Source organism: Glycine soja, chromosome 4, assembly GCF_004193775.1.
Source record: "Glycine soja cultivar W05 chromosome 4, ASM419377v2, whole genome shotgun sequence".
In the NCBI taxonomy this organism is placed as follows: domain Eukaryota; kingdom Viridiplantae; phylum Streptophyta; class Magnoliopsida; order Fabales; family Fabaceae; genus Glycine; species Glycine soja.
In genome coordinates, this window is record NC_041005.1 from 17,570,576 (window position 1) to 17,597,849 (window position 27,274).

General features: G+C 35.8%; 2 protein-coding genes across 3 annotated transcripts; one reads left to right on the top strand and one right to left on the bottom strand.

Annotated features, from left to right (window-relative positions):
- The first annotated feature begins 9,511 nt into the window (after positions 1-9,511).
- LOC114409465 (dynamin-related protein 3A-like) lies at positions 9,512-19,796 on the top strand. The gene is made up of 20 exons (XM_028372939.1): positions 9,512-10,046; positions 10,553-10,835; positions 10,920-10,948; positions 11,054-11,155; positions 11,369-11,437; positions 11,519-11,578; positions 12,191-12,304; positions 12,474-12,522; positions 12,671-12,780; positions 13,274-13,366; positions 13,504-13,596; positions 13,679-13,816; positions 14,865-14,978; positions 15,087-15,182; positions 15,309-15,351; positions 15,513-15,661; positions 15,749-15,895; positions 17,711-17,763; positions 17,845-17,944; positions 19,276-19,796. Exons 1-20 carry the CDS (start codon positions 9,684-9,686, stop codon positions 19,522-19,524), a joined length of 2,454 nt encoding a protein of 817 aa, XP_028228740.1. The 5' UTR covers positions 9,512-9,683; the 3' UTR covers positions 19,525-19,796.
- A 1,790-nt stretch (positions 19,797-21,586) lies between these two features.
- On the bottom strand, positions 21,587-24,549 carry LOC114409466 (prohibitin-3, mitochondrial-like). 2 transcript variants are annotated; one of them, XM_028372941.1, is made up of 2 exons: positions 23,582-24,549; positions 21,587-21,929 (listed from the first exon to the last, which is right to left on the bottom strand). In XM_028372941.1, the coding sequence occupies exon 1, from the start codon at positions 24,465-24,467 to the stop codon at positions 23,628-23,630; it is 840 nt and encodes a 279-aa protein (XP_028228742.1). In that variant the 5' UTR covers positions 24,468-24,549; the 3' UTR covers positions 21,587-21,929; positions 23,582-23,627. The 2 variants fall into 2 exon arrangements, with proteins under 2 accessions (XP_028228742.1, XP_028228741.1); XM_028372940.1 differs by having other exon boundaries at positions 23,611-24,548.
- Between the last annotated feature and the right edge of the window lie 2,725 nt (positions 24,550-27,274).

The window sequence follows — 27,274 nt, forward strand, 5'->3', positions numbered from 1 at the left end:
CTATGTCAAATAAAAAGTGTCATTTGCATTGACAATATTATTGGAGTACAAGTGTAAGGTAAAGTCTCATATCGAGTAAAAGTAAAAAAGTTGAGTACCATATAACTGAGGAGAAGACTCAAATTTAAGCCTTGAGGTTTTGGCTTAAAGTAAGGTGTTTACTTCCCTTAACTCCCCAACAATAAGGACCACAAATTCTGATGCTTTCTCTCCTACCAACAAAGTGTGTTAAGTATGTTGCATCCCCTACTTCCATTGTCACCTATGCATCCCCTTAGTAGAAGATAGGACCAAAAATCATGCCAATACATGAAAAGTATAAAGCAAGGCCCAAAATAATGACAGTAGATGCAGAGCACGGATGGTAGTTACCCCATCCCCACTTAAAGAGAAATTTACACAACTCTCCACTTCCTACCAACCAAGCTTTATTACCAATGCCTATCTTCCAAATAAGTTGTTCATAAACCACAACAAAACAAAGTCACACTTGAACAAAAATTTTGTTAAGTTGCCAAGTATAATATACAAGTTTCTTAATACTAAAGCATATCAATGATATAACAAGATCCTATCCATAAAGTCAAGTAAATATTATTTTATGAACCCAGTGTTAGTATCATTCCAATAAGCACTAAGCAAGAATGGAAGAAGCTTAGTCAAAATCATCAATCAAATACTTCAAAGTTGAAGGGGATAAATTTGATTTTAACTTGTGGGAAAAGTTTAACTCAATTTATAATTATAATCTTACTTTATTTTACCCCTATAAATACTTCTTGAGTTATCCAAACTGGGCCTTAGTCAAAATCAATTATGAAATAGTACTTCAAAATCACGATATGGAGATAAGTTCACACATACATAGTTATGTTCCAACCATTCAAGTTCCAACATTGTTATTGAAAAATCCTTGTTATGTTCCAACCATTCAAGTTCCAACCTATTCCATCACTCTCAGTTCCTCACAGGCAAAGCAGCCTTCAACAACAGAATCCACAGCTGAAGAGCCAGCAGCATCAACAACCCTCCATGCAGCCCTGACAGCCTCAACAAAGGGCCACATGCTCACAACCAATGGGTACTATTCCAATTCCACGGTTTCATACCCCACCACCTAATCACAAACAAACAACACCCATCACATCAAAACTTGCATAAAGAGGAAAAGATTAAGACTTTAGCCCAAGTTGCTGAATTTTGAGTGTGTTGGGCAGTACCAAAGCTAAAGGGATGAGGACGAAGATAATGTTGAAGGGCTTTGTAGCCATGGAGGTTCTACAACTGTTCTTGAAGGCCTTTGTCCTGAAATGAAGAGAGCATAATTGAAGCTCTACCGATAAAAAAAAATCTAAAATAGAGAAATGCTAAATCGTCGAAAGATCCAAGGCCGAACCATTCACAAGGTGACATCTGTTGATTCTTTCCACTATAAAATATTAATTGATATTAATCTTTAATTTTTTATGTTCCAAACTTGCCCCTCAGTTACATTTTGGTTGTCGCTTGAACCAAAAGACTCAAGAATTGGTGAAGAAGTTTGTAATGGAGGAAATTAATGAGGAAAACAAATGTAAGAGATAGTTAGGAATTATCCTCCATTAAAATAAGAAACTACGATTTACAGCCACCAAAAGAAAAAAAAACAGTAATCGCACCAAAAGGGAACAAAATGCTAAAAAGAAGGAAGATCCAGAGAAAGAATGGGATCACACGATAATTCTTCCACACCCACTCTGCTATAACTACCTAATATAAATATTACTCCTTATGCCAATAGAAATCCTTCAATTTGGAATTTGGTATTTTGGGCCGAGCCCCTCCCCTTAATTCCCTTGCTTCTTCCATCACGTGCTCTTCACCCTCTTCCTTGTCCAATGTCCTTTCTGCCCTTCCTTTCATTGTTACAATGCCTCCCCCTTTAAAATGAACCTTGTCCTCAAGGTTAAGATCAGGAAAAGCTTGCTGCAGAGTTGCATTGTCCTCCCAAGTTGCTTAATTCTCTTCAAATCCTTGCCATTGCACCAACTTCTGCTGCACCTATTGTTGTCCTTTAATTACCACTCTTTCTTTCAAAAACCTCGCTGGTTGGATCACTAAATCTACCTCATCATTTGTAATTGGCAACGGAATATACAGCTGAGGATGGTCTCCTTTACATGGCTTAAGTTGAGAAGCATGAAACCCTGGGTGTATCTTGGTTGTAGGAGGAAGTAAGAGTTTGTACGCAACTAGCCCAATCCTTTCAATAACTGGAAAAGGACCAAAATACCTCAGGCTGAGCTTTTGATTCTTCCTTAAAGCAACTGAGTGTTGTCTGTAAGGCTGTAACTTTACCAAAACTAAATCACCCACATTGAACTCCACCTGTCTCCTCTTCATATCTGCATATTTTTTCATGTGTGCCTGAGCTTTGATCAGATTCTGTTTGAGTTTACTCAGTGTGAGGTCCCTTAACATAAGTTGCTCTTTTACTGACATTGAACATGACTGATCAGCTGTATCCCTTGTCAACTTTGGCAGATCTCTTCTGTACACTACTTTAAAAGGTGTCATGCCACTGTTATTATGGTAAGCAGTGTTGTACCAAAATTCTGCCCAAGGCAGTAATTTGGCCCACTCCTTAGGGGAATCGTGGGTAAAGCATCTCAGGTACATTTCAAGGCATTTGTTTAAGGCTTCAGATTGACCATCCGACTGGGGGTGGTAAGCAGTTGTTAAGTTGATTGTAGTGCCACTGAGTTTGAACATTTGCTGCCAAAACTGACTAGTGAAAGCCTTGTCTCTGTCTGATACAATTGACTTGGGAAAACCATGCAATTTGACTATGTTTTTGACAAACACTTCAGCAACTTGTTTACTATTATAATCAGACTTAAGAGTGGAAAAATGGGCATACTTAGATAGTCTATCTATCACCACTAATATCACTGTGAAGCCATTGGAAGGAGGAAGTCTGGTGATGAAATCCATTGCTAGGTCTTCCCAAATTTGCATAGGAATAAGGAGAGGTTGTAATAACCCCGATGGCTGCATAGTGTCACTTTTAGCTTGTTGACAAGTTAAACATTGTTGCACAAATTCCTTTAAATATTTATGCATACATTTCAAATAGAATTGCGAGGCTATTCTAGACAAGGTCCTGGCCACTCCAGCATATCCCCCAATCAAAAAAGTGTGAAATTCATGCAAAATCCGCTTCACCAACTCATGATTACTAGGAATCACCAACCTGCCCTTCCAATACAGCAGTTGATCCTGAACTGAATAGTGAGGATCAAGTGCTTTGTTCTATAAGCATAACTCCCTTAAGGCCTGCAACTGAGAATCAGCTTGTATTGCCTCTTTCAACAACTGAATTAACTTGAGTTTTGGTTCAGACCATGCCATGAAAAATGATCTAGACAAGGAATCTGCAGCTAAATTCTCTTTTCCTGGTTTGTATTCAATAGAGAAGTCATATCCTAGCAATTTATGTAGCCATTTCTGTTGTTCTGGTGTTTGGATTGCTTGCTCAGTGAGTGACTTAAGGCTTCTTTGGTCAGTTTTGATCACAAATTGGTGCCCAAGTAAATAATGTCTGAATTTTGCAACTGCTTCTGTGATGGCATAGAACTCCCTTATATAAGTTGACTGTCTGTGCATCCTAGGTGTGAGCTTCTTAGAGAAAAAAGCTATTGGGTGTTGTTCCTGACTCAATACAGCCCCAATGCCTATACCAGAGGCATCAGTTTCCAATGTAAAGGCTTTGGAAAAATCAGGCAATGCTAGTACTGGTGCCTTGGTAATTACGACTTTCAAATTGTCAAAAGCCATGGAAGTGTGGTCATTCCAATGAAAGTTTTGCTTCTTCAACAGATTTGATAAAGGAGTTGTGATTGACGCATAACCTTTGATAAATTTCCTGTAGTATCCAGTCAGACCGAGGAAGCCTCTCAATTGCTTCAGATTTGTAGGATATGGCCAATTCAGGACTGCTTGAACCTTTTCTTGATCCATTGGTACTCCCTTGCCTGATACTGTGTGGCCCAAGTAATCCACCTCTTGTAACCCAAATGAGCATTTGGATAATTTGGCATACAACTTATGTTGTTGTAACACTTTCAGCACTGTTTCCAAATGTTGAAAATGAGCTAACCAGTTTGGACTGTATATAAGTATGTCATAAAAAAAGACTAGTAAAAATTTCCTTAAATAGCACTGAAATACCTCATTCATGAGAGACTGAAATGTAGCAGGGGCATTAGTGAGCCCAAATGGCATGACAAGCCATTCATAATGCCCTTGATGTGTCCTGAAAGTTGTTTTATGCTTGTCCTCCTCATTTACTAGTATTTGGTGATAACCAGATCTCAAATCAAGCTTTGAGAAATATATTGCCCCATGTAGTTCATCAATTAGTTCATCAATAGTGGGAATAGGAAAGCTATCTTTGATTGTGATGGCATTCAAGGCCCTGCAATTTGTGTAAAATCTCCAAGTGTCATCCTTCTTCTTGACTAGAATGATTGGAGATGAAAAAGGGCTTGTGCTAGGAGCAATAATCCCTTCCTTGAGCATGTCAACTATCATTACTTCAATCTGATTCTTCCAGCTGTGAGGATACCTATATGGCTTGACTTTTACTGGTCCAACACCTTCAACCAATGGGATTGAATGATTGTGAGTTCTGCTAGGGGGTAATCCTGATGGCACATCAAAGACTAATCTATAAGTGTAAAGTATCATGGCCAGTTTTGGTTCCATATCAACCGGTATATCTAATAACGGATCTTGTGGACCATCCAACCGTGAGTATTGTAAAGTAAGCAGTTTCACAATGGCATGTGTATGCTGCATTCTTCTCATGTGATTAAATTGAGCCTGTTGTGGTAGGGAGGGTCTCTCGCCATGTAAGGTGATAAATTGATTACCCAAGTAAAATTTCAATGTCAGAGTACTATAATCAGAAAGATGAGGCCCAATTATTGCCAACCATGCAGCCCCAAGCACTAGATCAGCACCAGAAACTGGAAGTAGGTGCACTGGTAGCTTCAGTGTATGACCTTGGATTTTCACCTCCAAGTCTTGAATTAATCCTTCAGCAGTCAAGGCATTTTCATTTCCAACTAGAACCTGCAAATTAGGAATTGGTTCTATAGGTAACTTCAGGCATTGAGCTAGTCTAGGCTGGAGGAAGTTATTTGAACTCCCACTATCTAGTAGAATCTGCACTCCCAATCCATTTATTGATCCTTGAAACTTCATTGTTCCAAGACCTGATGAGCCTTTTAAAGCATTATAAGACAAATGATGATCTTACAAACTGGGGTCACCAACTGTCTCAACCTCGTCTGGTGGACCTGGTTGTAATGTAGGTTCATCCTCTTCTTCCCACTGTAGAACAAAATATTTCTTATTAGGACAACGATGGCTAGGGGAAAACTTGTCATCACAAGTAAAGCATAGGCCCTTTTCTCTTCTCAACTGCATTTCTGCCGATGTCATTTTCTTAACATTGATAGGTTTGGTGGGTGGTGTGGGTAATAGTGGGGGTAAGCTTGTGGATTTTAGGGATTGAGGTCTGTTTTGGTTTGTGTTTAGGTTTGAGTTTGCGTTTGAGGTTTGTGTTTTGGAAGAAAAACTGGAAGAAAAAGGTTTGGGTTTAGGTGTATATTTCTCTTCATAGAGTTTGGCCAACGAAACTGTTCTGAGGAGTGATGTAGGTGATTGCACAATGACATCCCTTCTGATATCAGGTTTTAATCCTCCCACAAAGCAATCCAATAGAGCTTCTTGTGTAATTCCTTGTACTCGATTAGCTAAAGCCGTGAACTGCACGTAATATGACTGAACTGAACCAAGTTGAGTGAGTTTAAACAACTGAGATCTAGGACATTCATACGGTGAGGGGCCAAATTCTGTCTCTAAGGTTTGCGTAAAAGCAATCCATGTTTTGAATGAATTTTCACGAGTCATCATTTGGTACTAGGGCACAACCTCTTTATCCAAGTGAATTGAAGCAATAATCAATCGTTGTTCATCCGGTGTTTTATAATAGTTAAAAAACTGTTCAGCCTTGGATATCCATTGTAAAACATCTAATTCGTCAAATATTGGAAAATCAATCTTAACATTCCTAACCTGAAAAGGGTGATTGTTCATAGCCAGTGATGTACTCCCAGGATCTCCAGTTTTATCCTTGAGTGTCATCTCCAGTGTTGTTTCTAAGGTCTCAAACCGAGCAGCATATTCTTTATTGCGGTTTTCCATCATCTCCAGGATCCTTTTAACATCCCCTATAAGCTCATTCATGCATGTGTTGTTCGCCATGAAGCAATGAAAGCACCAATGTAATGGAGGAAATTAATGAAGGCAAGAATGGAAGGAATTTAGTAGCAGAGGAAAACAAATGCAAGAGATAGTTAGGAATTATCCTCCATTAAAATAAGAAACCATAGTTTACAGCCACCAAAAGAAAGAAAACAGTAACCGCACCAAAAGGGAACAGAATGCTAAAAAGAAGAAAGATCCAGAGAGAGAATGGGATCACACGATAATTCTTCCACACCCACTCTGCTATAATTGCCTAATATAAATACTACTCCTTATGCCAATAGAAATCCTTCAATTTGGAATTTGGTATTTTGGGTTGGGCCCCTCTCCTTAATTCCCTTGCTTTTTCCATCACGTGCTCTTCACCCTCTTCCTTATCCAATGTCCTTTCTACCCTTCCTTTCATTGTTACAAAGTTTCTCTCGGAAAAAAACCCATCTCCAAACCCCGACAAAGTTTCAGATTTGAAGCCACAAATGAAAACCCAATTGCCCATTATTCAACCCCCAAAGGTACCCATCAAAAAATCATTTGAACCAATGGACATCTCTCACGTATAGGAATTCTGAAACATGCAGCAACAGTGAGAGCTTCTCTGCCATCGTGAAGCAACAGAACTCGGAACTGGAAGCATTCTTACGCCGTCGATGACAAGGGAAACGGTGAAAGAGAACATAGATCATATTCTCCGGCGAGAAAGATCAAGATTCTAGCAGTATAGGACACCGTAGTGTGTCGGACGGTTGGTGTTAGTGGTTGCGATTGCCGGGAAGGGTCGATCTGCTAGTTCCACCGACTAAGAGTGTTGTGAAGGAAACATTAACGAAACAAACACTTTGAATAAGGAGCTTATGCACATTCAATTTGGACGCTTGAAAATTTATGTGATGATTGTGAAGCATGTTGGACGCATGTTTGGACGATACTTGTTAATACCACGTTAGACACTAACTTTTATCAAAGCCTCTCTAGATAGAAGATTTTGATAGAGGACGCTATGTTTAAAACATAGTTTATAGTGCATCTTGTAGAAGCAAAGCTTCATGGTGAATCAAAGGTGATTCAACGATGTTTTGATGATAACAATGATGATAACAAAAGATGATGACAAAGGAGATGACAAAAAGCTCAAAGATTAATCAAAGAACAACTCAAGTGAATCAAGAACAGTTCAAGAGTTCAAGATAAGAATCAAGAAGAATTCAAGACTCAAGAAGAAAGTTTAGAGTCAAGAATCAAGATTCAAGATCTCAAGAATCAAGATCAAGATTCAAGACTCAAGATTCAAGAATCAAGAGAAGGCTTAATCAAGATAAGTATGAAAAGGTTTTCTCAAAAATTGAATAGCACATGGTTTTTCTCAAAACATGTTTACCAAAGAGTTTTTACTCTCTGGTAATCGATTACCAGTAGTAAAATGGATTTGAAAAAGTTTTCAAATTGAATTTACAACGTTCCAATTATTTTCAAAAAGTTGTAATCGATTACAATGTTTTGGTAATCGATTACTAGTGCCTTTGAACGTTGAAATTCAAATTCAAATGTGAAGAGTCACATCTTTTCACATAAAAGCTTTGTGTAATCGATTACACTGATTTGGTAATCGATTACCAGTGACTGTTTCTGAATAAATCAAAAGATGTAACTCTTCAAAAGGTTTTTGACTTTTTCAAATTGGTTTAAGTTTTTTCTAAAAGTTATAACTCTTCTAAATGGTCCTCTTGGCCAGACATGAAGAGTTTATAAAAGCAAGGCTTTGATTTGCTTTTCAATATACTTTTACACTTATTCAATCAATCTTTTACAAGCCTTGAATCTCTTTGAATTTCTTCTTCTTCTTTGTACCAAAAGCTTTCTGAAGTTTTCTGGTTTTCTAAACCTTGAAAACTTGTGCTATTCATCTTTTCATTCTCTTCTCCCTTTGCCAAAAAGAATTCGCCAAGGACTAACCGCCTGAATTCTTTTTGTGTCTCTCTTCTCCCTTTTCCAAAAGAACGAAGGACTAACCGCCAAAATTCTTTTGTGTCTCCCTTCTCCTTTGTCAAAGAATTCAAAACAACACAGTCTGAGAATTCTTTTGATTCTTCCCATTCCCTAATACAAAAGTATTCAAAGGACTAACCGCCTGAGAATTCTTTTGTATCCCCATTCACAAAGTATCAAAGGTTTAACAACCTCAGATCTTTGTCTTAACACATTGGAGGGTACATTTTTTGTGATACAAGTAGAGGGTACATCTACTTGGGTTTGACTGAGAACAAGAGAGGGTACATCTCTTGTGGATCAGTTCTAGTGGAGGGTACATCCACTAGGTTCAAAGAGAACAAGGGAGGTACATCCCTTGTGGATCTTTGCTTGTAAAAGGATTTTTACAAGGTTGAAAGAAATCTCTAGGACTGCAGGTCGCTTGGGGACTGAATGTAGGCACGAGTTGTTGCTGAACCAGTATAAAAACTCTTGTGTGTTTGTCTCCTTCTTCCCTACTCTTTTACTTTCCACTGTGCATTTTAATTTCCGCTTTTACTTTCTATTAAGTTTCTCTTCTACTCTTCATTCTCTTAACAATTTAGTAAAAGCCTTAAAAAAGTAATTTTTAATTAGTAAAGGTTTAGGAATAATTAATTCAACTACCTTCTTAATTATTCTGAGACCACTTGATCCAACACATCTAAGAGAGAATGTTTTTCCTTGTTGGACCCAAAGATCAATCTAAATAACTCAAATAACTTGTTTAGTCGATCAAAGTTTATTAACCATTTTTGTCATCAAAATCATGAGGTTTTTACTTAGAAGTTGACATTTTCATGTTTTTGTTTCCAACAAAATTGTAATTTTGATTCCCTTTAATAATATTTATCTATGATTTTGATCCTCTTTCATATCTATGAGATTTTAGTCTTCTTTATTTTTTTTCTCGCGATTTTACTCTCTAAATTTTTTTTAAAAAAAATTACAATATTAATCCAATTCTTAATTTTGTATGTGTTTTATTTATTTTTATTCAATTGAACTCTATAACATCCAGCATGTTTACTTAAGATATCATCAATAAATAATTTAATTAATCAATATTTTAAGAATGAAACGAAATTAACGTACTTAAAAATTAAAAATTGGATTAAAATTTTGGATTTTTTAAAGTTTGAAGATTAAAATCACGAAAAATAAAATTAGAAGACAAAAAATCGCAAATCAAATTAGAAATCGGTGGTCACGCGATTGGCCAGTTCTCCAAAGGGCAAGAATAGACGTTAGACGGTGAGGGAGGGAAGGAGGCAGCGCCACTGCACAGCAACGCGAACCCAAGTGCCCACTCCAATTCAAATTCAATCAATTCAGAACCCTAACTAGGGTTCCATCCATTGGTTATGGCGGAGGATATTCCTTCTTCTTCTCCTCCAATAGCAGCATCAGATACTGCTCCTTTGGGTTCGAGTGTGATCTCCTTAGTGAATCGTCTTCAGGACATATTCGCCCGCGTCGGCTCCCAATCCACCATCGACCTCCCCCAAGTCGCCGTCGTCGGAAGCCAGAGCAGCGGCAAGTCCAGCGTCCTTGAAGCACTCGTTGGCCGCGACTTTCTCCCCCGCGGCAACGAAATCTGTACGCGCCGCCCCCTCGTCCTCCAGCTCGTCCAGACCAAGGCCCCTGAACACGACGAGTACGGCGAGTTCCTCCACTTCCCCGGCCGCAAATTCCACGATTTCTCCGAGATTCGCAGGGAAATTCAGGTTCTTCACTTCAACCTCTTTTTTCTATTAAGTAAGTTGATCCTTTGACATTAGTGAAATGGATTATAATTGAACGTAGATTAGTTAAATGAACTTTGAGGAATATTGTTTTCTCATTCGACACTATAGCTTTCAGTGTACCATCGACATTACTACCGTATGGACAAGTTATACTGTCTTCTTGGTTGAGGGTCCATTATCCATTGGAACTAGTTTTCATGCTGCAAGCTTGAAAAGTGATTGAATTTGAGATTTTCATTATTAGCGTCCTTACAGAATGTAATACTCATTACATATAAGGTACTCAGCGTACTAGTTAAGTGTGTTTTGGTTTAATGTTAGATTGAACGGGCACACTTTCCCATGCATGTTTTGTGAGAAGTAGGAATTCATAGCTTTTGATTAAACGGCTGTTTGGTGGCCTCCCAACAGTAAATCAAACCCGCATTTAAACCTTTTTTAATCTCTGCTGTTGGCTTGTATATGTATTCTCTCTCTTTCTGCAGATTGAAACTGATAGGGAAGCAGGAGGGAACAAAGGTGTCTCTGACAAGCAGATTCGACTCAAGATTTTTTCACCAAATGTTCTTGATATCACACTTGTTGATCTCCCAGGCATTACGAAGGTTCCCGTTGGTGACCAGCCTTCTGATATTGAAGCTCGAATCAGAACAATGATCATGTCGTATATCAAAACTCCCACCTGTCTCATTTTAGCTGTCACACCGGCAAATTCAGATTTGGCTAATTCTGATGCTCTTCAGATGGCAGGGATTGCTGATCCTGATGGTGGATTTTTGCTTCATGTGTCTCAAATTTTAATCTTTTCACATCTCTCTAGTTGGTTTCTAAAGGTTCTTGTATTTGTTGCAGGTAATAGAACAATCGGTGTTATCACAAAGGTTCGGTATATTCTACTAACATTTTAACTGACACGTATATTTGTGAAATTGGTTAAGCTGTTGCCATGTTCTGACAATGTTAGGCACTTGTAATTTGGAATGTAGTTGGATATCATGGACAGAGGTACTGATGCTCGGAATCTGTTACTAGGAAAAGTTATTCCCCTCCGACTTGGTTATGTAGGTGTTGTAAATCGTTGCCAGGAGGTAGTGATTTTATACTACGGTGATAAAGGCAGTATTAAACTACTTTAACCTTTACACATGTCCTATTAGATGTTATACCACAGGTCATTGTATACACACACCATGCATATTTGTACTATGCAAATGCAAATAAATATAAACTTGTTGATTAACATGGTGGTCAAGTCAATATTTATGCTGAAATATAATTTGTCTATTGTTTCATCAAATTAGGATATTCAAATGAACCGGAGTATAAAGGATGCTCTTGCTGCTGAAGAGAAATTTTTCTGCAGTCGTTCTGTAAGGAAGTTCCTATTCATAGTTATCATCTAGTGTTTCTGCTTATATATACTTATTTTTATCTATTTATTTTATGGATAGGTATACAACAGTCTAGCAGATAGTTGCGGTATTCCTCAACTAGCAAAGAGGTTGAACCAGGTAGAATCTTCGTGACATTGAAAACACTATAATATTTAGGTTCTTTTTTATAAGAACCTTTGGAGAACACCACCACAAAAGCTAGCTATTGTAGTTTGAGAGCCCAACGTATAAACCCCACGTTACTTCCAATGTGGGACTCCATGTATATCTTACAATTGGATCCTAGCATTTTTCCTTTTTATGAAGTTGGTCAAAATCATTGAATTATATCCTTTACCTATAAGACGGAGGTTTCAAAGAAATGCACTTAATTGTTTGACCTTCAATGCTGATTTTGTGATGGCTTTGGAATTTTGCTTTGAATAATTTTTATCATTCTCTAGAAAGGGAGAGGAGGAAGGAGAGCTGAAATAATGATTTGTTGTGGGTGATGGGTCTGTTAGGGATAAATTTGAAGAGTGTATGAATATAACCAAATTATAACTTTCTCAGAGTAAATGCGTACCATGTCAACATTGGAGAGGGAAATTTTTTTGATAGTTCTTGCATGTAATTGAATTCTTCAAATTTTGTAAAAGATTAATCCTTTATGAATTCATACAAGACAGAGGTTTCTGGACTAATGCACACCAATATGGCATGCACATTTGCCTGTCCGACTTTTTGCAGATTCTAGCTCAACATATAATGGCTGTGCTACCTGGGCTGAGAGCACGTATAAGCACTTCACTAGTTGCTGTTGCGAAGGAGTATGCGAGCTATGGGGAAATCACTGAGTCCAAGGCATGTGTTAATACTGGGATATGTATCTTGGATATATCTCCAATCCCCATACTTGTTAAACACTTAATGCACTGTATAACTATTCTCCTTATTGTGATAAAAAAAAAAAACATTTTTCTACTTTGGCTGGAATTTTTCCGTGTTATTTATCATTGTTCGTCTCTGACAGGCTGGTCAGGCTGCACTTCTACTGAATATTCTTTCAAAATATTGTGAAGGTACCTAACTATCCCAACTGTGTGGTTTCTTATCTTTTATTCACGAACTTGTATTTTCTTTTGCTTTTGTATTTGTTAACTGGTATTCTACATATTGTTACCTTTCCCGATTAAGCAAATGCTATCTCCATTTTCTTTTTGATAACAGCTTTCTCCTCCATGGTTGAGGGAAATAATGAGGAGATTTCTACATCTGAACTATTTGGTGGAGCACGAATCCATTACATTTTTCAATCTATCTTTTTCAGAAGTTTAGAGGTATATAATCCTTTATTTACGTATGGATGTTAAAAATATGCCTGCTCTCATGCTACATTTAAAGATGGGAAATAAGCAGGCTATAATTAACGCATTAGCCCCTCAATTTTATTTCATTTCATGGATACATGCGCAATTACCCAATCATTTATTATTATTATTATTATTATTATTATTATTATTATTATTATTATTATTTATTTGATTTGATATTAATCAAATATTGTTAAACAAATAATACTATTGAATATTCCTAATCATGTGTGATTTTTTTAAACTATGAAAATAAGTAATTTCCTTTTTGTTTCAAAACAATTTTATAAATGTTAAATGCTCCTTTTTGAATTCACAGGGATTATAATTCAATGTTTTTCAAGGGAAAGGAAAATATAATTTTGTTATTGCTTGTATGGTTTTATGGTGTTGAGTTTTATGTGATAGGCAAAATGTGCTAATTCCTTGCCTTGTTGTGTAACTTAATGCTATCATGAAGGAGGTGGATCCGTGTGAAGACCTGACTGATGACGACATTCGTACTGCCATACAAAATGCTACTGGACCTAAATCAGCAGTGTTTGCTCCATCTGTAGGTCTTGTTACTTAAAAAACAATGGAGAGACAGAAATTATATTTTGAAATTTTCTCAGTTGATTGTAAATGTTTTGCCATACTTTGTGAATCCAAATCTAAAACAATGTTATCTATTTATTTCCATATAATCAGGTGCCATTTAAAGTCCTTGTGCGAAGGCAAATATCCCGTCTATTGGATCCAAGTCTTCAGTGTGCCAGGTTTATATATGATGAATTAATAAAGGTAGGAACAGGGCTTTAAAGATTTTCATCTCTGTTGTCTTGCTTTATCAAGTATGTGCCTAAACAATATCCCTTCTCTGCAGATCAGCCATCGCTGTATGGTGATTGAACTGCAGCGATTCCCTTTCTTGTGGAAGCGCATGGATGAAGCTCTAGGGAACTTTTTACGAGAAGGCCTTGAAGCCTTGGAGAACATGATTGCACACTTAATAGCAATGGAGGTATGCTGAAATTTAACTTGTCTGAAGTATAAATGTATATTTCCTCCATCCTCTACCTATCTTCTATTGCATCAAAAGAGCTCATCAAAATTTGGTTGCTGGGCCAAAACTTGGTTTCAAATTCAATTAAGTTATTGCCAAATTGTGTTTTATGTCATTTGAATTTCTAGTCAGAAACTGATAAAAGTTTCATTCTTGATATTCCTTTCAATTTTCAACTGTAATCTTGTAGTTAACTCCTTGATTTCCTTAATATTGTTCCACATAAACAGAATGAGACAATTCCAATGGAGTTGTTATGAAGTTATGCTGTTAGTGGGTATGTGGAGGCTTCATTTCTTAGAATGTATCTCTCTTTTAAGTTTTAACTGATGGGGTTGGGATTTCTGAAAATTCGATCATCTTTGGGAAAGATTATGATCCCAAATTTCAGCTGTTTTTATGGAAAAAAAAGTTGTTCATAAAATAAGCTGGATGTTTGGGACATCGGCTGAAATTTGTAGAAAGCTTTTTTTTTAATCCTAAAAATAAGCTGTTTTTATGAATCTGGAAGTTTGTAGCTTATGATTATTTCCCAAAAACTTATCTTTTCTTTCAGCTGTTATGTCAAAGCTGATTTTTTGGTTGCATCCGAATGAAATTAATCATCTTCAAAGCACTTTCCAGCGAACTTACCCAAATAAAAATTGATTCTAATTATAATCGATCATAAAAATAATTGATTATTGAAATAATCTAATTTTTCCAGGTGTGACAAATTGAAATAAGTTTACTTAATGCTTGTTTAGTTTTCTGAGCATGGCTTGGGAAGTTGGAATGCTGTCTTAGAGCATTGGTGAATGGTGTTCTCTCTCTTCAAATAAAATAGAAAAATCATCTCAATTAAAGATATTCATAAAATTTTGTTGTCTAGTAGAAACCATTGGCATGCCATAAGGCAGTCAGTCAGCTTATTTGTGTCAATTGCGATGGTCAATCTATTTAAGTGAATCATCAATTTCTTGTCCATGGTTTCTTATTTAGTTATTTATGCTGCTCAATTATACAGTTGAACTACATAAACACTTCCCACCATAATTTTATTGGTGGAAGCAAAGCATTAGAAATTGCCTCGCAACAGACCAAGTCTTCTATGGTTTCTATACCTGTTTCTCGGCAGAAGGTATACTTATTGAGATCTAATTCCAAATATGCTTCATGTTTTTCATTTGAAATATGTATTATGCTAGCCTTTCTTTTCTTTTAAAATTTTCTTATTAATCTTCTACAGGAGGTTCTGGAATCTGACAAGGGATCAGTCTCTGAAAGAAGTGTGAAGTCTCGGGCCATTCTTGCGAGACAAGCTAATGGAGTAGTTACTGAACCGGTTTGTAATTGTGTACTGATTAATTGACAAGAATTTTTCCTTAATATCTTAGTGATAAAAGTAAGGGCTATGAAATTTAGCATCTCACTGTTATTACTCAATTATTTTGATATAAATGTAAAACAGGGTGTCCATGCTGCATCAGATGCTGAAAAAGTTGTATCCTCTGGTAATTTGTATATTCTATTTAATGTTTTGGTTTGTTGCATTTATTTATTATTTATTTTTTGAGCTTTTCTTTTGGTTGTCCAATCTTAGTCAAGTGATTTTTAGGTATCAATGTATTATTTTGAGATATTTGCTTCTATTAGTCCTTGGGTATTTTTTCAGGAAACACTGGTGGATCAAGTTGGGGTATCTCATCCATTTTTGGTGGAGGTGATAGCCATACGATTGTGAAGGAGAATGTAGCTAGTAAACCACATACTGAACCAGTTCACAGTGTGGAGCAATCATTCTCTATGATCCATTTGAGAGAGGTATATATGTGTGACCTGTTTTTTATCATCAGCTTTATCAATATGTTCCTTAGGTGTAAATTTCATATTGTGCTTTGGTTTTTGTAGCCACCTCCTGTCTTGAGGTCATCAGAGAGCTATTCAGAGACAGAAGCTATTGACATAACAGTAACAAAGTTGCTTTTGAGATCATACTATGACATTGTCAGAAAAAATGTTGAGGATTTGGTCCCTAAAGCAATTATGTATTTCTTGGTACTTTACCTCATCTTCCTTGTAGGCTTTGTGAAGTATTGCAATTATAAATTTCAAAGTAGCAATCTCTTGTCTTTTGTGCTGCATACAGAAATTAGAGTGTGTGTGTTTGATTGTGTTTTTGTTTCTTAGTTTTCAAGAACTGTTTTATAAAACAAATTTCAGAAACTATTTTTTATAGAGTAGATTGTAGAAGTGGGGAAAGATGTGACTGTAAGGAAGAGCATGAGTGGTAGAAAACGAAAATTACTTAAAGATGTTCTGATTTTTTTTTTTAAAATTATAATAGATTGTTATTGAAAAAAGTTTCCAAAAATTAGAGTTACCAAACAAGTTTTCTTGTTTTTTGTTTTTAAAAACAAAAACAGTTTTAAACAGCAGAAATCAACATGCCCTTATATTTTGCTTTTCTTTATTTGTTTTGTAATGAAAAGATTTTGTAGACAGGTGTCTATACAAGTTGTGTGGACTAAACCTTAAACAACTAACACAAATAACTTTAAATGTAAAACAATTATGGTACAAAAATTCATGTAAGTATTAATATAAAATGTAGGTTTAAATACATTTTTCATCCTTGCAATTTAGCGTTTTTTTCATTTTTGTCCCTACAAAATATTTTTTTCGTTTTAGTCCTTGCAAAATGTATTTCTTTTTTTTTCATCCTTAAAGCATTTTTCTCATTGTTCAAAGTGCAAGGGCAAAAAACAAAACAAACACATTTTGCTAGGACTAAAATGAAAAAAAAAATTGCAGGGACAAAAATGAAAAAAACACTAAATTGCAGGGACGGAAAATGTATTTAAGCCTAAAATGTATTATAGGAATTTGTGAAAGAGAGAAAAATAACATTCCATTGAATTGAATGTGCAATTAAAATCAGTGTTCACTTGTGTTACAAAGAAGTGTGTGTGTGTGTGTGTCCTGAGTCCCTACGATGAGGACTAAAAGAGATTAAAAATGGTATGCGTAGGGACTAATAGGGTTTTTAAGTAGAGACTAAAAAGGAAAGTTATTGTAATTATAGTAATTAGATTAATTCATATATATACATGCAGAGAACTCAGATGATTTGACAGGTGAAATTGATATAACTAATCTAACTGGCAACTGTCTTACTGTGACAGCTGTCACCCATCCTAAATAATTGACAAAGATACAGTAGGCGAAAATCCAAAGAGAAATAATATATTTTCAAAAACTGATTTTGATATGTAAATATAATAAGTAAAAGGGATGTTAGATAGTTATTAGTCAGGAAGTCATCTACTGTTAGTTAGATTTTATGGCTGTTGGTTAGCTGTCTATAAATAAGGTAGGTCTGTTGTAATTTAGACAGACTGAATGTAGACTGAGACTTTACATAGAAGTGCAGTGCACAATCCTTTGACCTCTGTTTTCCTCCTCTTTCCTCTATCCTCTTTATTCTGTTTTCTTCTCTCTTTCCCTCTTTCTTTCTGTCTTTCTGTTTCTTTCTCTTTTCCACCTAAATTCTGTAACAGATTGTATGTCAAAACAAATAATTCTTTTCTTCACAAGAATTTCTACGTCTTAACCTAAGTGACATTGTCTACTAGATATGCATATTGTCTCCTATGGAAAATGGTGAGTCTGCTCAATAAGTTCAAATCTATTAGGTTTTCTTTGGTAGGAAGCTATTCTTTAGAGGGAGATTGGGGTTGGTGGTGTTCTTTTGCTAACATTCATAATATTTCATTATATACTCTCTGCTATTGATTTTGTAGTCGTTGAGAATACTTGAATTTTCATGCATTCAACATATACTAGTGAATGACTTTTACTAAATCTTATCAGGTAGACAAGGCCAAGGGAGAGCTGCACAATGTCTTTATTAAAAAGCTATACAGGTAACATAGTGGTTGTGGCAGTGACGTGGTAATTGATTCTGATGTTGATTGCTTATTTTACTTTGTTAAAATTCAAACCAGAGACAACCTGTTTGAAGAGATGTTGCGAGAACCAGATGAGATAGCCCTAAAAAGAAAGCGCTGTCGAGAACTTCTCCGAGCTTATCAGCAGGCTTTTAAGGTTGACAGTCCTAATACCTTTTAATGGCGAAGACTTACCGAGTTTCTGTGTTACTTTACATGGCATGTTTAGTTATACTTCATTTAAATTGGTTGCTTTATCATGGTAGAGATGTTTGCAATCTATGTTGCTTGTTTAGTTAGAGCAGTAGGTTATTATTGTAAGAGGTGAGAAAAACATAGCCTAACCCTTAAACCATAAACGAATGGTCAAAATTAAAAGTTACTTGACATTATGTGTTTAATCTTAACAATCCATGTAACATCTAATAGTCAGGATTTGTTCTCCACTTTCCCAATAAACCACTGCTCTAAAGATTTTTTTTTTTAATGGCCCAAACACCGAAGCAGCCTACTTTTGGCTAAACATCCCCAGGTCCAAAAAACCTAAAAGACACTAATCTGTTTCTCCCATCCCATCAACCATCACCTTCCTCTCTTTCAGAAAAATAGAAAGCTGCCACCTGTTTTTTAATGGTCCAAACACAGGAGTGGCCTACTTTTGGCTGTGATTTCCACAATCAGTCGTGATTGGCAGCTACAGTGAGCCACTCCGCAATGAAGTCCTCATGAGCGAGGGTGGCCGTTCAGCTCTGCAACCGGCAATCATTGTGTGATAGCACTTGATTGACAACTATTGTAAGAGGTGAGAAAAACAAATGCTAACCCTTAAACGACACACAAATGGTCAAAATTAAAAGTTGTCCCTATGAAAAAGTTATCTGATATTGTGTTTTAATCTTAATAATTCGTGTAAAATCTAATAGTCAAGATTTGTTCCCCACTTTCCCAATAAACCACTGCTCTAAAGAAAAATTTGTTTCTTGATTCTAATCAGCTATTTTTGACTATATTTGGTTCTCACGTAGTGTACTCAACCATAATTAGTTTTTTGTGAATTGTATGTCAATTGCAAGGGACAAGGTTGCAACTTGATGCAACACTTCTTTTCTTAATGCACGTGTATGGTTTCAAGATGACGTGATGCTTTTTGACTTGTCGTCAATGTTGAGTTGATCCTTTCATTACTTCTCTAGATGTATGTGGTCCAAGTTTTTTTTTTTTTTGTAAATTGTTAGTCAATTTCAAAGGACAAGGTTGCAACATGTTACAACACTTTTTCTTAATGCATGTTTATGGTTTCAATATGACATGATGCTTCTTTTCTACATGCATGCTTTTGTCTTGTCACAATTGCCTAGTTGATTCTCTTCTCATTACTTCCAGATGTATATGGTCCAAGATTTATTTATTTTATCTAGCCTCTCTACCTAATAACACGTGCAACAAAATATATAGCCACTGTCTGGTAATTGTATTTCATCTTGGTAGGACTTGGAGGAGCTGCCTCTGGAAGCTGACACAGTTGAAAGAGGATATGGTTTGCCTGAAAAAACTGGTTTACCTAAAATTAATGGATTACCAACGTCATCCATGTACTCTGCAAGCAGTTCAGGAGACTATTATGCAGCTTTTTCGAAGTACCCTAAGTCGAAAAAGTCCTCCCATTCTGGGGAGCTTCAATCACCATTGCATGCTGATGCAGATTCCAATGGAAGTGGAAGGCCATTGTATATATAAAATTGAGTCTGTACCTTGGGTAGTAAGGCTTTTATTTGGGAAGCTAGGAATAACAAATTTAATAACATGTTTAGAAATTAGTGAAGAGCCTAATTTATGATGATTTTGAGGAGTTAATGAAGTTGTGCAAACAAAAGTCCCAGTATTTTCTTTGGGATCTTTTGTTTCTTGAAAGATGTCCTCAATCCTTCATTCACATCCATCACCAATTTTTGTCCACCTTTGAACATATACGTGAATTTTATACTAAAATTTTGTATTCTTTATTAACATACCACAATTCAAAATTTAAGTTAGAAAAGGAAGTATATCAAATAATAAATACATGTGTTATTTATACTTATACATTGATTTGGATGTAAAATGTTAAACAATAATATTAAGTTTATAAAATATTATTTAGAAGTCATTCTTTTTATTTGAAATTATTTTTCTTAAAAAAAACAACTGCGTAGTGTTTATTCAATTTGTGTAATAGTTTTTTATATTTTATATTATTTCATATCATATATGCGGAAAAATTAGTTCCACTGAGTAACCAACACATTTTTTTATGATAATTGGGTGTAGAAGTGTAAGGTAAGCATGAATGTTCGATGGGATAAATTTATCATATTTTTTCATATTAGATGATTAAATTTTAATTTTTCATCTGTTAGATATCAATATATCAATATCACATACTTTCATGGATTAAAATATGTTTAATTCAAAATAATTTTATCATTCTATTATTTGAATAATTATAAATTGAAATAAGAAAAAATTGGTCCCATTCCACTCTCTAAATGGGAAGAAAATATAACATATATTCATTTTTTACGACAGTGATAGTTTTTTTTTTTCTTGTGCAGCAATCAAGTTTGAATTTAAAACTATTTACAAACTAGTTAAATTCTCATCACTAGATCAAAACTGATATTATATAAAAAGAGAGACATTTTATTATATTAATTTCATTTTATAGCTTTGGAAAAAAAGAAACTTAAAATAGTGAAAGTCGTAGTTAGAAAGCAAAAAAATAAAGTTAACTGTGGAATGTCATCTTTTATAATATTATTCAAATAATGAATTATTATAGAAATGTCATATAAAGATGTCACTAGATAATGAATTTAATCAATTTATCAAATGTTACCTATGAAATGTCATATTTAATGAATGTCTTTTTTTTTTTGGTAAAATGAAAAAAAAAAAACATTTAAAAATTAGTTTGGTTGAACTCGTGTGGCACAAGTTATTATTGATACATTATGATTTTAAAATAATATAAAATATAAAAAACTATTGCACAAATTGAATAAACACTACGTAGTTGGTTACTTTTTCAAGAAAAGCGGTTTCAAATAGAAAAGAATGGCTTCTTTTATATAATGTTTTATAAACTTAATATTATTGTTTAACATTTTACATCCAAATCAATTTAAGTATAAATAACACATGTATTTTATTATTTGATATACTGCATTTTCTAATGCAATTTCTAATTTAAAATTCACGTACTTAATATATGTTCATAGGCGGAAAAAATTGATGATGGATGTGAATGAAGGATTAAAGACATCTTTAAAAAAAAAACAAAGATCCCAAAGAAAATAATGGGACTTTTGTTTGCGCAACTTCATTTAATCCACAAAATCATCATAAATTCGGCTCTTCACTAATTTCTAAATATGTTATATTTTTTTATTCCTAGCATCCCAAATAAAAGCCTTGCTTCCAAAGATACAGACACATCAATTAATGACACATTAACTATCTTAGTGCATTATTGTTTTTCCGTTCAGTTGAACTGAATGTGACTCCAACTCTCCTCTTCTCAGTTTGCGCATTGGAAAGTGGGAAATCTCAGTTCAACCGAGTCTTAACAGGTTTCTAAACACACCTTATTCAATGACTTGTAATTAAAAGATTATCTGTAATTAAAAAGGTAAATCAATAGCTTAGGGTGGCAGGGAAGAATGTTTTTCAATTTTTTGGGGGGCTCAAGGACATACACAGTTACATTGCCTGATTCACAACCAAAACAAGTTTATCTGATTTCCAAGCAAAAATAGCCAAATTGACAAATAAAATTGAACCGAAGGCACCGACTGTATTGAAATACTTCGGTAAATTGATGATAAGGTCAAAGAACCAACATTAACCACACAATCAAGTATTCAAGTTCCTCTCTCACCTTATATACTTTGGAGATAGTTTTTACTCTGCAACTAAACAGACCCTTTCACCATGAAAAAACGAAGGTCCAAATTCATTTCTAACTTATTACCTTCCTAAAATCATTATGAACTATGCTCAAATGAGAGAGTCTACAAGTGAAAACACAAGAAAAATATTTCCAACAACGGAAAAACTAAAGACAAAGATGATCCAAGCATGTCATCACACAGCATCGTTGAGCCCTGAAATGGAGAAGGAAATGTGTTAGGGGGGCTTGGCAATGGTGAAAGACTTGAATCAAGTACAGTTGGACATCAAAAATGTCTTCTTTTTTTTAATCAGGAGAGGCAGAAGGGGCAAATTAATCTCAAAAAGTAACAGCTAAATAATCCCAATAATTTAAAATGGAAGCAGCAGGAAGTTTATCTCTCAACATATAACCAAAATAACTTAGCAGAGTTGAGTGAACAGTGTCAGCCAATGCATCCCAGATAAATTTCATAACATCCAGGCATTATATCAGAAGAAAAAGGGTTGGACATTAACTTCACAGAACAAAGTCCGCAAACACTTAATTAAACTTGCAGAGATATTGTTAATTAGAAAAGCAAAAACAGGCACAGAATTGAGTTCAAATGTTAATGGGTGACTGGGTGTGGTAGTGTATGCAAAAGTGCGACAATGTCTGCAGACAATTTAGCTGTAGATTTGTTTTGAAAGGTTTCAAGCTACTTTTAAAAAATTATTTGGACTATGATATTTAACAGAGTGAACACTAATGATTTGTTGTAGATGCACCAACCAAATAAGGCCCTTCTTGCACAGTGTAGTAGCTAGGGTACTGTGTTGTTTGGGCATTTGGACATGTCCAATGACCATCTTCTTCAAGTTTTTATGGAGCAAAAACAGGCGACAATATGATCTATTGAAATGTGCTCTTGTAATTGGATCACAGTTCATGAATTTCTGATTACCCATCCTTGTATTTCTTTTCCCTCTTAATGAATTATCTTTTGCCACGCCCACTAAAAAGTTAATGTTGTGGAACACTAAGCCAGCCCTTACGGCTAATTTAAATACATCAAAGGAAGCCACTACCTCCAATGAATAAGACAAGGCAGTGCAACAGTAAGAAAAAAAATCCACTCCATTAGTATTAAGATAAACCTATCCAACTTGCAACCTATCTATATCAATAAGAGATTCTCTACTAGCTGCAATCTCATGTTGACGCTACAAAATAATCTAAGTCTACTCTTTATTAATAAGATCAGCATTAAATTCCACCCAATAATAAAGACAATATCAAGAAGTGCACTGATAAAATTCCTCATCAAGCAATTGTTAGCATGCATTAGACAACATTTCCAATAATCCCTCCAAGTTGAAATTCTTGCTATTGCAAAAAATTATAGACCACAAAAACCTTGATGTTGTGGCCACAATGATTTATAAACCCTTACACTCAATACTAAAGAGTTTAAATTCTATGTACTTTCAACGAGGTTTTAAAAAACTAATCAGTGACACAATGATTTTGTCCACAACATCAAGGTTTTGTATGTGTCTGCTATCGCAATTGAAGCTGCATCAGCTGCATTTGTCGGTAATTTTCTACAATACCAAGGAGCACAACAAAATTGCAGTCATCACTCAACTAAAAATGTGTCGAAAAGTGCAATGTCATTGTCATCCATGTGCATTGGATTTGCATAACACACTAATCACAACGATTCCTCGAAGTTAGGACTCGCACTTAATTAACTGAAATGCAAAAAAATTAAAACCCAAAAATCCAGCAATGCAATTACCATATTTTATACTTGAGTTTTACTACTAACTTGCATTTAGATATAAAAAAAAAAAAAAAAACATTCAAACATAAATCACATAACTTCAAAATCAATTCAACAAACAGATTACCATCACCGCCACAATGATCACCGCGAAGGACCGAGAGCCATGAGCAAGTTCTGTCCACCGGGCAAATACGAGACGTTGGGCGACTTCGCCAGCGTGGCCGCCACCTCCCTGGACGCCTCAATCCTCCTTAGCTCGATCAGCCCCATCCCGGCCGAGGCAGTGGCGTCCGAGATCAGCTTGGCCGCATCGCTCTCACCCTCAGCCCTAATAATGGCGGCCCTCCGCTCCTGCTCGGCCTTCATCACCACAAACTTCGATCTCTCCGCCTCCTGCTGCGCCACCTGCTTCTGCTCCACTGCGCGGGAGAATTCCCCGCCGTAGGAGAGGTGAGTAATCGCGACGTCATCGAGAACGATGTTGAAGTCTTTGGCGCGACGAATGAGGCTGTCACGGACGAGGGCGGAGACCTGTGACCGCTCCGTGAGCAGCTGATCGGCGTTGAACTGCGCGACGACGGCCTTGAGGACCTCGTTGCCGATGGAAGGGAGGACCTTTTCATCGTATTCGAGGCCGAGGTTCTGGACGATGGTGGGGAGCTTCTCGGTGTCGGGGCGGGAGAGGACGCGGAGGGTTAGGTTAACCATCTGGAGGTCCTTGGTACCGGAGACGGAGGAGAAGGTGTGGGGACGAGTGCGGATGTCGAAGATGTAGGGTTTCTGGACCCAGGGGATGAGGAAGTGGGTCCCTTCGCCGACGGTGGAGTCCAGGATGCCGCGGAAGCGGTCGAAGAGGACGGCGCGCTGGCCGCCGTCGACGGTGTAGAGGGAAGAGGAGACGGCGGTGGCCGCTGCGCCCAGGCCGAAGGCAGTGCGGGCGACGTTGGTGAGGAAGGAAATGGCGGCTTCGTTTCTACCCATTGAGGAGAGGTTAGGGTTTAGGGGATTGGAAATGAGAGAGGGTTTTAGGTTTTGTTGGGGTTTAGTTTTGGGGTTCTCATTGTTAATTGAGTAAATAATTTTTTTTTCTTTAATACTCTTAGGCTTATTAACGGTAATTAATGGAAAGTTTAACTTTTAACTAATAGACGAATTTATATATTTTTTTTTTACTAAAATTTGAATTTTAATCGTGATAAATTTATAAGCATTTTATGAGATGAAAATCACTATTTATCTTCTTAATTATAAAAGGTTTTGAGATTCAAGGTTGGCTTGCTGAGGGAGTAATGCTTATTTATTAACACTGTTTGTGAATGTATGTATACATGATTTTGATGATGTCAAAGAAGAATCTAACAAGGCTGCTTCAAATGAGAAACATTGGAAGCAAGAATAATTCAAGATTGCTTCAACAAACAAAGCCTTGTTTCAAGATTTACTAAAGACCAAGTCTTGCCTTAAAACAAAGTGCTTTCAAGACATGCAAGGCTCTGGTAATCGATTATCAGGAAGTGTAATCGATTACCAGAAGACAGGGTTGAGAAATAGCTGTTGAAAAAAGGTTCTGAATTTGAATTTTCAACATGTAATCGATTACCATATGTTTGTAATCGATTACCAGCAACGGAACTTTGGAAATTCAAATTCAAAAGTCATAACCCTTCAAATTATAACTGTGTAATCGATTACACAAACATTGTAATCGATTACCAGTGGAAAGTTTTCAGAAAATCTGCCAACAGTCACATCTTTTCATTAGATTTGTGAATGTCCATCAAAGGCCTATAAATAGGTGACTTGGGCACGAATTATATAGAGAGTTTTGCTGGTCCAAAATGTCTTATCCTCTCAAAAGAAAATGAGAGAGATTCCAAGAGAACTTCATTGTCAAATGCTCTCTCAAGAACTCTTGGGCAAACACTTGCAAATCCATTAAGAGTTCATCCATGGATCTTCATTGTAATATTCTTCTCTTCAAAAGAGAATTCTTCTTCCATTCTTCTTATTCAATGAGATTGGTTAAGAGACTGTGAGTCTCTTGTTGTAAAGGATTCCTGAACACAAGGAATGGGTTGTCCCTGTGTGGTTCAGACTTTGTAATGGATTTTACAAAGATAATAGAAAACTCAAGTGGGTTGCTTGAGTACTGAATGTAGGCACGAGAAGTGGCCGAACCAGTATAAAATTGTGTTTGCATTCTCTCTTCCCTTATCTCATTTATGTTATTGCAATCAATTTTGTCTTGCATGTTTATAGAACATTATTAAATTGATTGTTGTTGTTTCTTCTGCATTCTAAGTCTATCCCTCTTAAGATTATTGAGGCCACAAGGTCCAACACTGTTTATTTTGCTCCTCGAAATATGAAGGAAATTTTGTGCAAATGAAGTGGAATGATGATCTGTGTTGTTGGATGAAATAGTTACAAGTGTTTAATTTTGCTAATTTGGAGGGTGGGAGTAAAATTATGTGGAAATTATTATTTATACATGTGTTGTTGTTTGGTATGACCATATTTTTGTAGAGACAAATTCTTTTTTATTTCCATTTATTTGTTTTTTTATTATTAGATGAGTTTCTAAATTCAAAATTTGTTAGTTAAAATATTTGAGCTTCAAGGTTGCTTAAATTGCTTTTAGTTTGACTTTTTCTTTTTTTTTCCATAAATGAAAATTGCAAGGAAGTGAAAGGGAATGATAATGTGTGTTGTGTTGGATGAAATATTTTATTTTACTTTCGAGGTGTTTAATTGTGAAAAGTGAACGTAATTTGGTTTGTGGGAGTAAAATTTCATAGAAATGATCTGACTTTTTATCATAATGGGATAATTTTTTTTAAAAAAAAATTCTATAATGAATGTATTTTAAAAAAATTATAAAAATAATAAATTATATTTTGAAGTACAATTTCATCAGGTAGTTTTGTTGTGTGCGCGTCAGTAAACTCTCGTTTGCTGTGATTCAAAAGCAACTGCTTTTATCAGGTAGTTTTGTTGTTCTATTCTTTTGGCCCAGTAAGCATGTTATTAATCGGAAAAGAGAGAAGGAGAGGTGGGAAAGAAGAAAAAGGATTTAAAGTTATTTCCAAAAGGTTCAAAAAAAAATTACATAATTATCCTTTAATTTTATGTTGATTCGGTTTGACTTCAATGGAAAAAAATGGAACATCTAATAACGTATCTTCATAGACCAAGAACTACGAGATCGCCCTTTTCATTATGGGGTGACAGTGGGATAAGTAACAAAAGAATGATAATAGATGAAAGGGTGTTGAATGTTGAAATACATATTATAATTTTTAAGTGGATTTATGTAAGAACCCCTATATATAGCCAATCCAGTGGGTCATCCATGGGTAAGGAAGGTAGATTATGGGGTGTTGCTTGGGGCACCCAGCATTTTTGCTGGGGCATCCAACAACCCAAGTGAAAGGGCAAAAATATCCTTCACATTTTCCTATAAAAGCTAAATAGTGACTCGTACGGGTGAGTCACTATTCAACTTTTTTTTTCTGCGCTCTTCTTCCTTCCTCCTTCCTCTGTTCTCTTTCCTCTGTGACCATGCCTTTCGTGGTTCCGTTGCTGCTGTTGCCATGACCGTGTTGTGTTGTTGCTGCTTCTTCCTTCTTCTTCTCCCTCGAGGTTAGTTATCCTTCTTTTTCTGTTGTTGTTGTTTGTTTGTGGTTGTTAGTGCTTGTTCTCCTTATTGATTGTGTTTTTCTCGATGTTCATTGTGTTTGTCTTCTCCTTCATTGGCATTTTCTACGTGTGTTCAGTGCATTTTTCTT

Bases quoted from the DNA above. Each gene is read 5' to 3' on its own strand.
- LOC114409465 (XM_028372939.1), top strand. From the start codon at position 9,684: ATGGCGGAGGATATTCCTTCTTCTTCTCCTCCAATAGCAGCATCAGAT. The intron at 11,579-12,190 runs GTAGAATCTTCG...GACTTTTTGCAG, and splicing joins TAGCAAAGAGGTTGAACCAG to ATTCTAGCTCAACATATAAT. The intron at 15,896-17,710 runs GTACTTTACCTC...AAATCTTATCAG, and splicing joins AAGCAATTATGTATTTCTTG to GTAGACAAGGCCAAGGGAGA.
- LOC114409466 (XM_028372941.1), bottom strand. From the start codon at position 24,467: ATGGGTAGAAACGAAGCCGCCATTTCCTTCCTCACCAACGTCGCCCGC.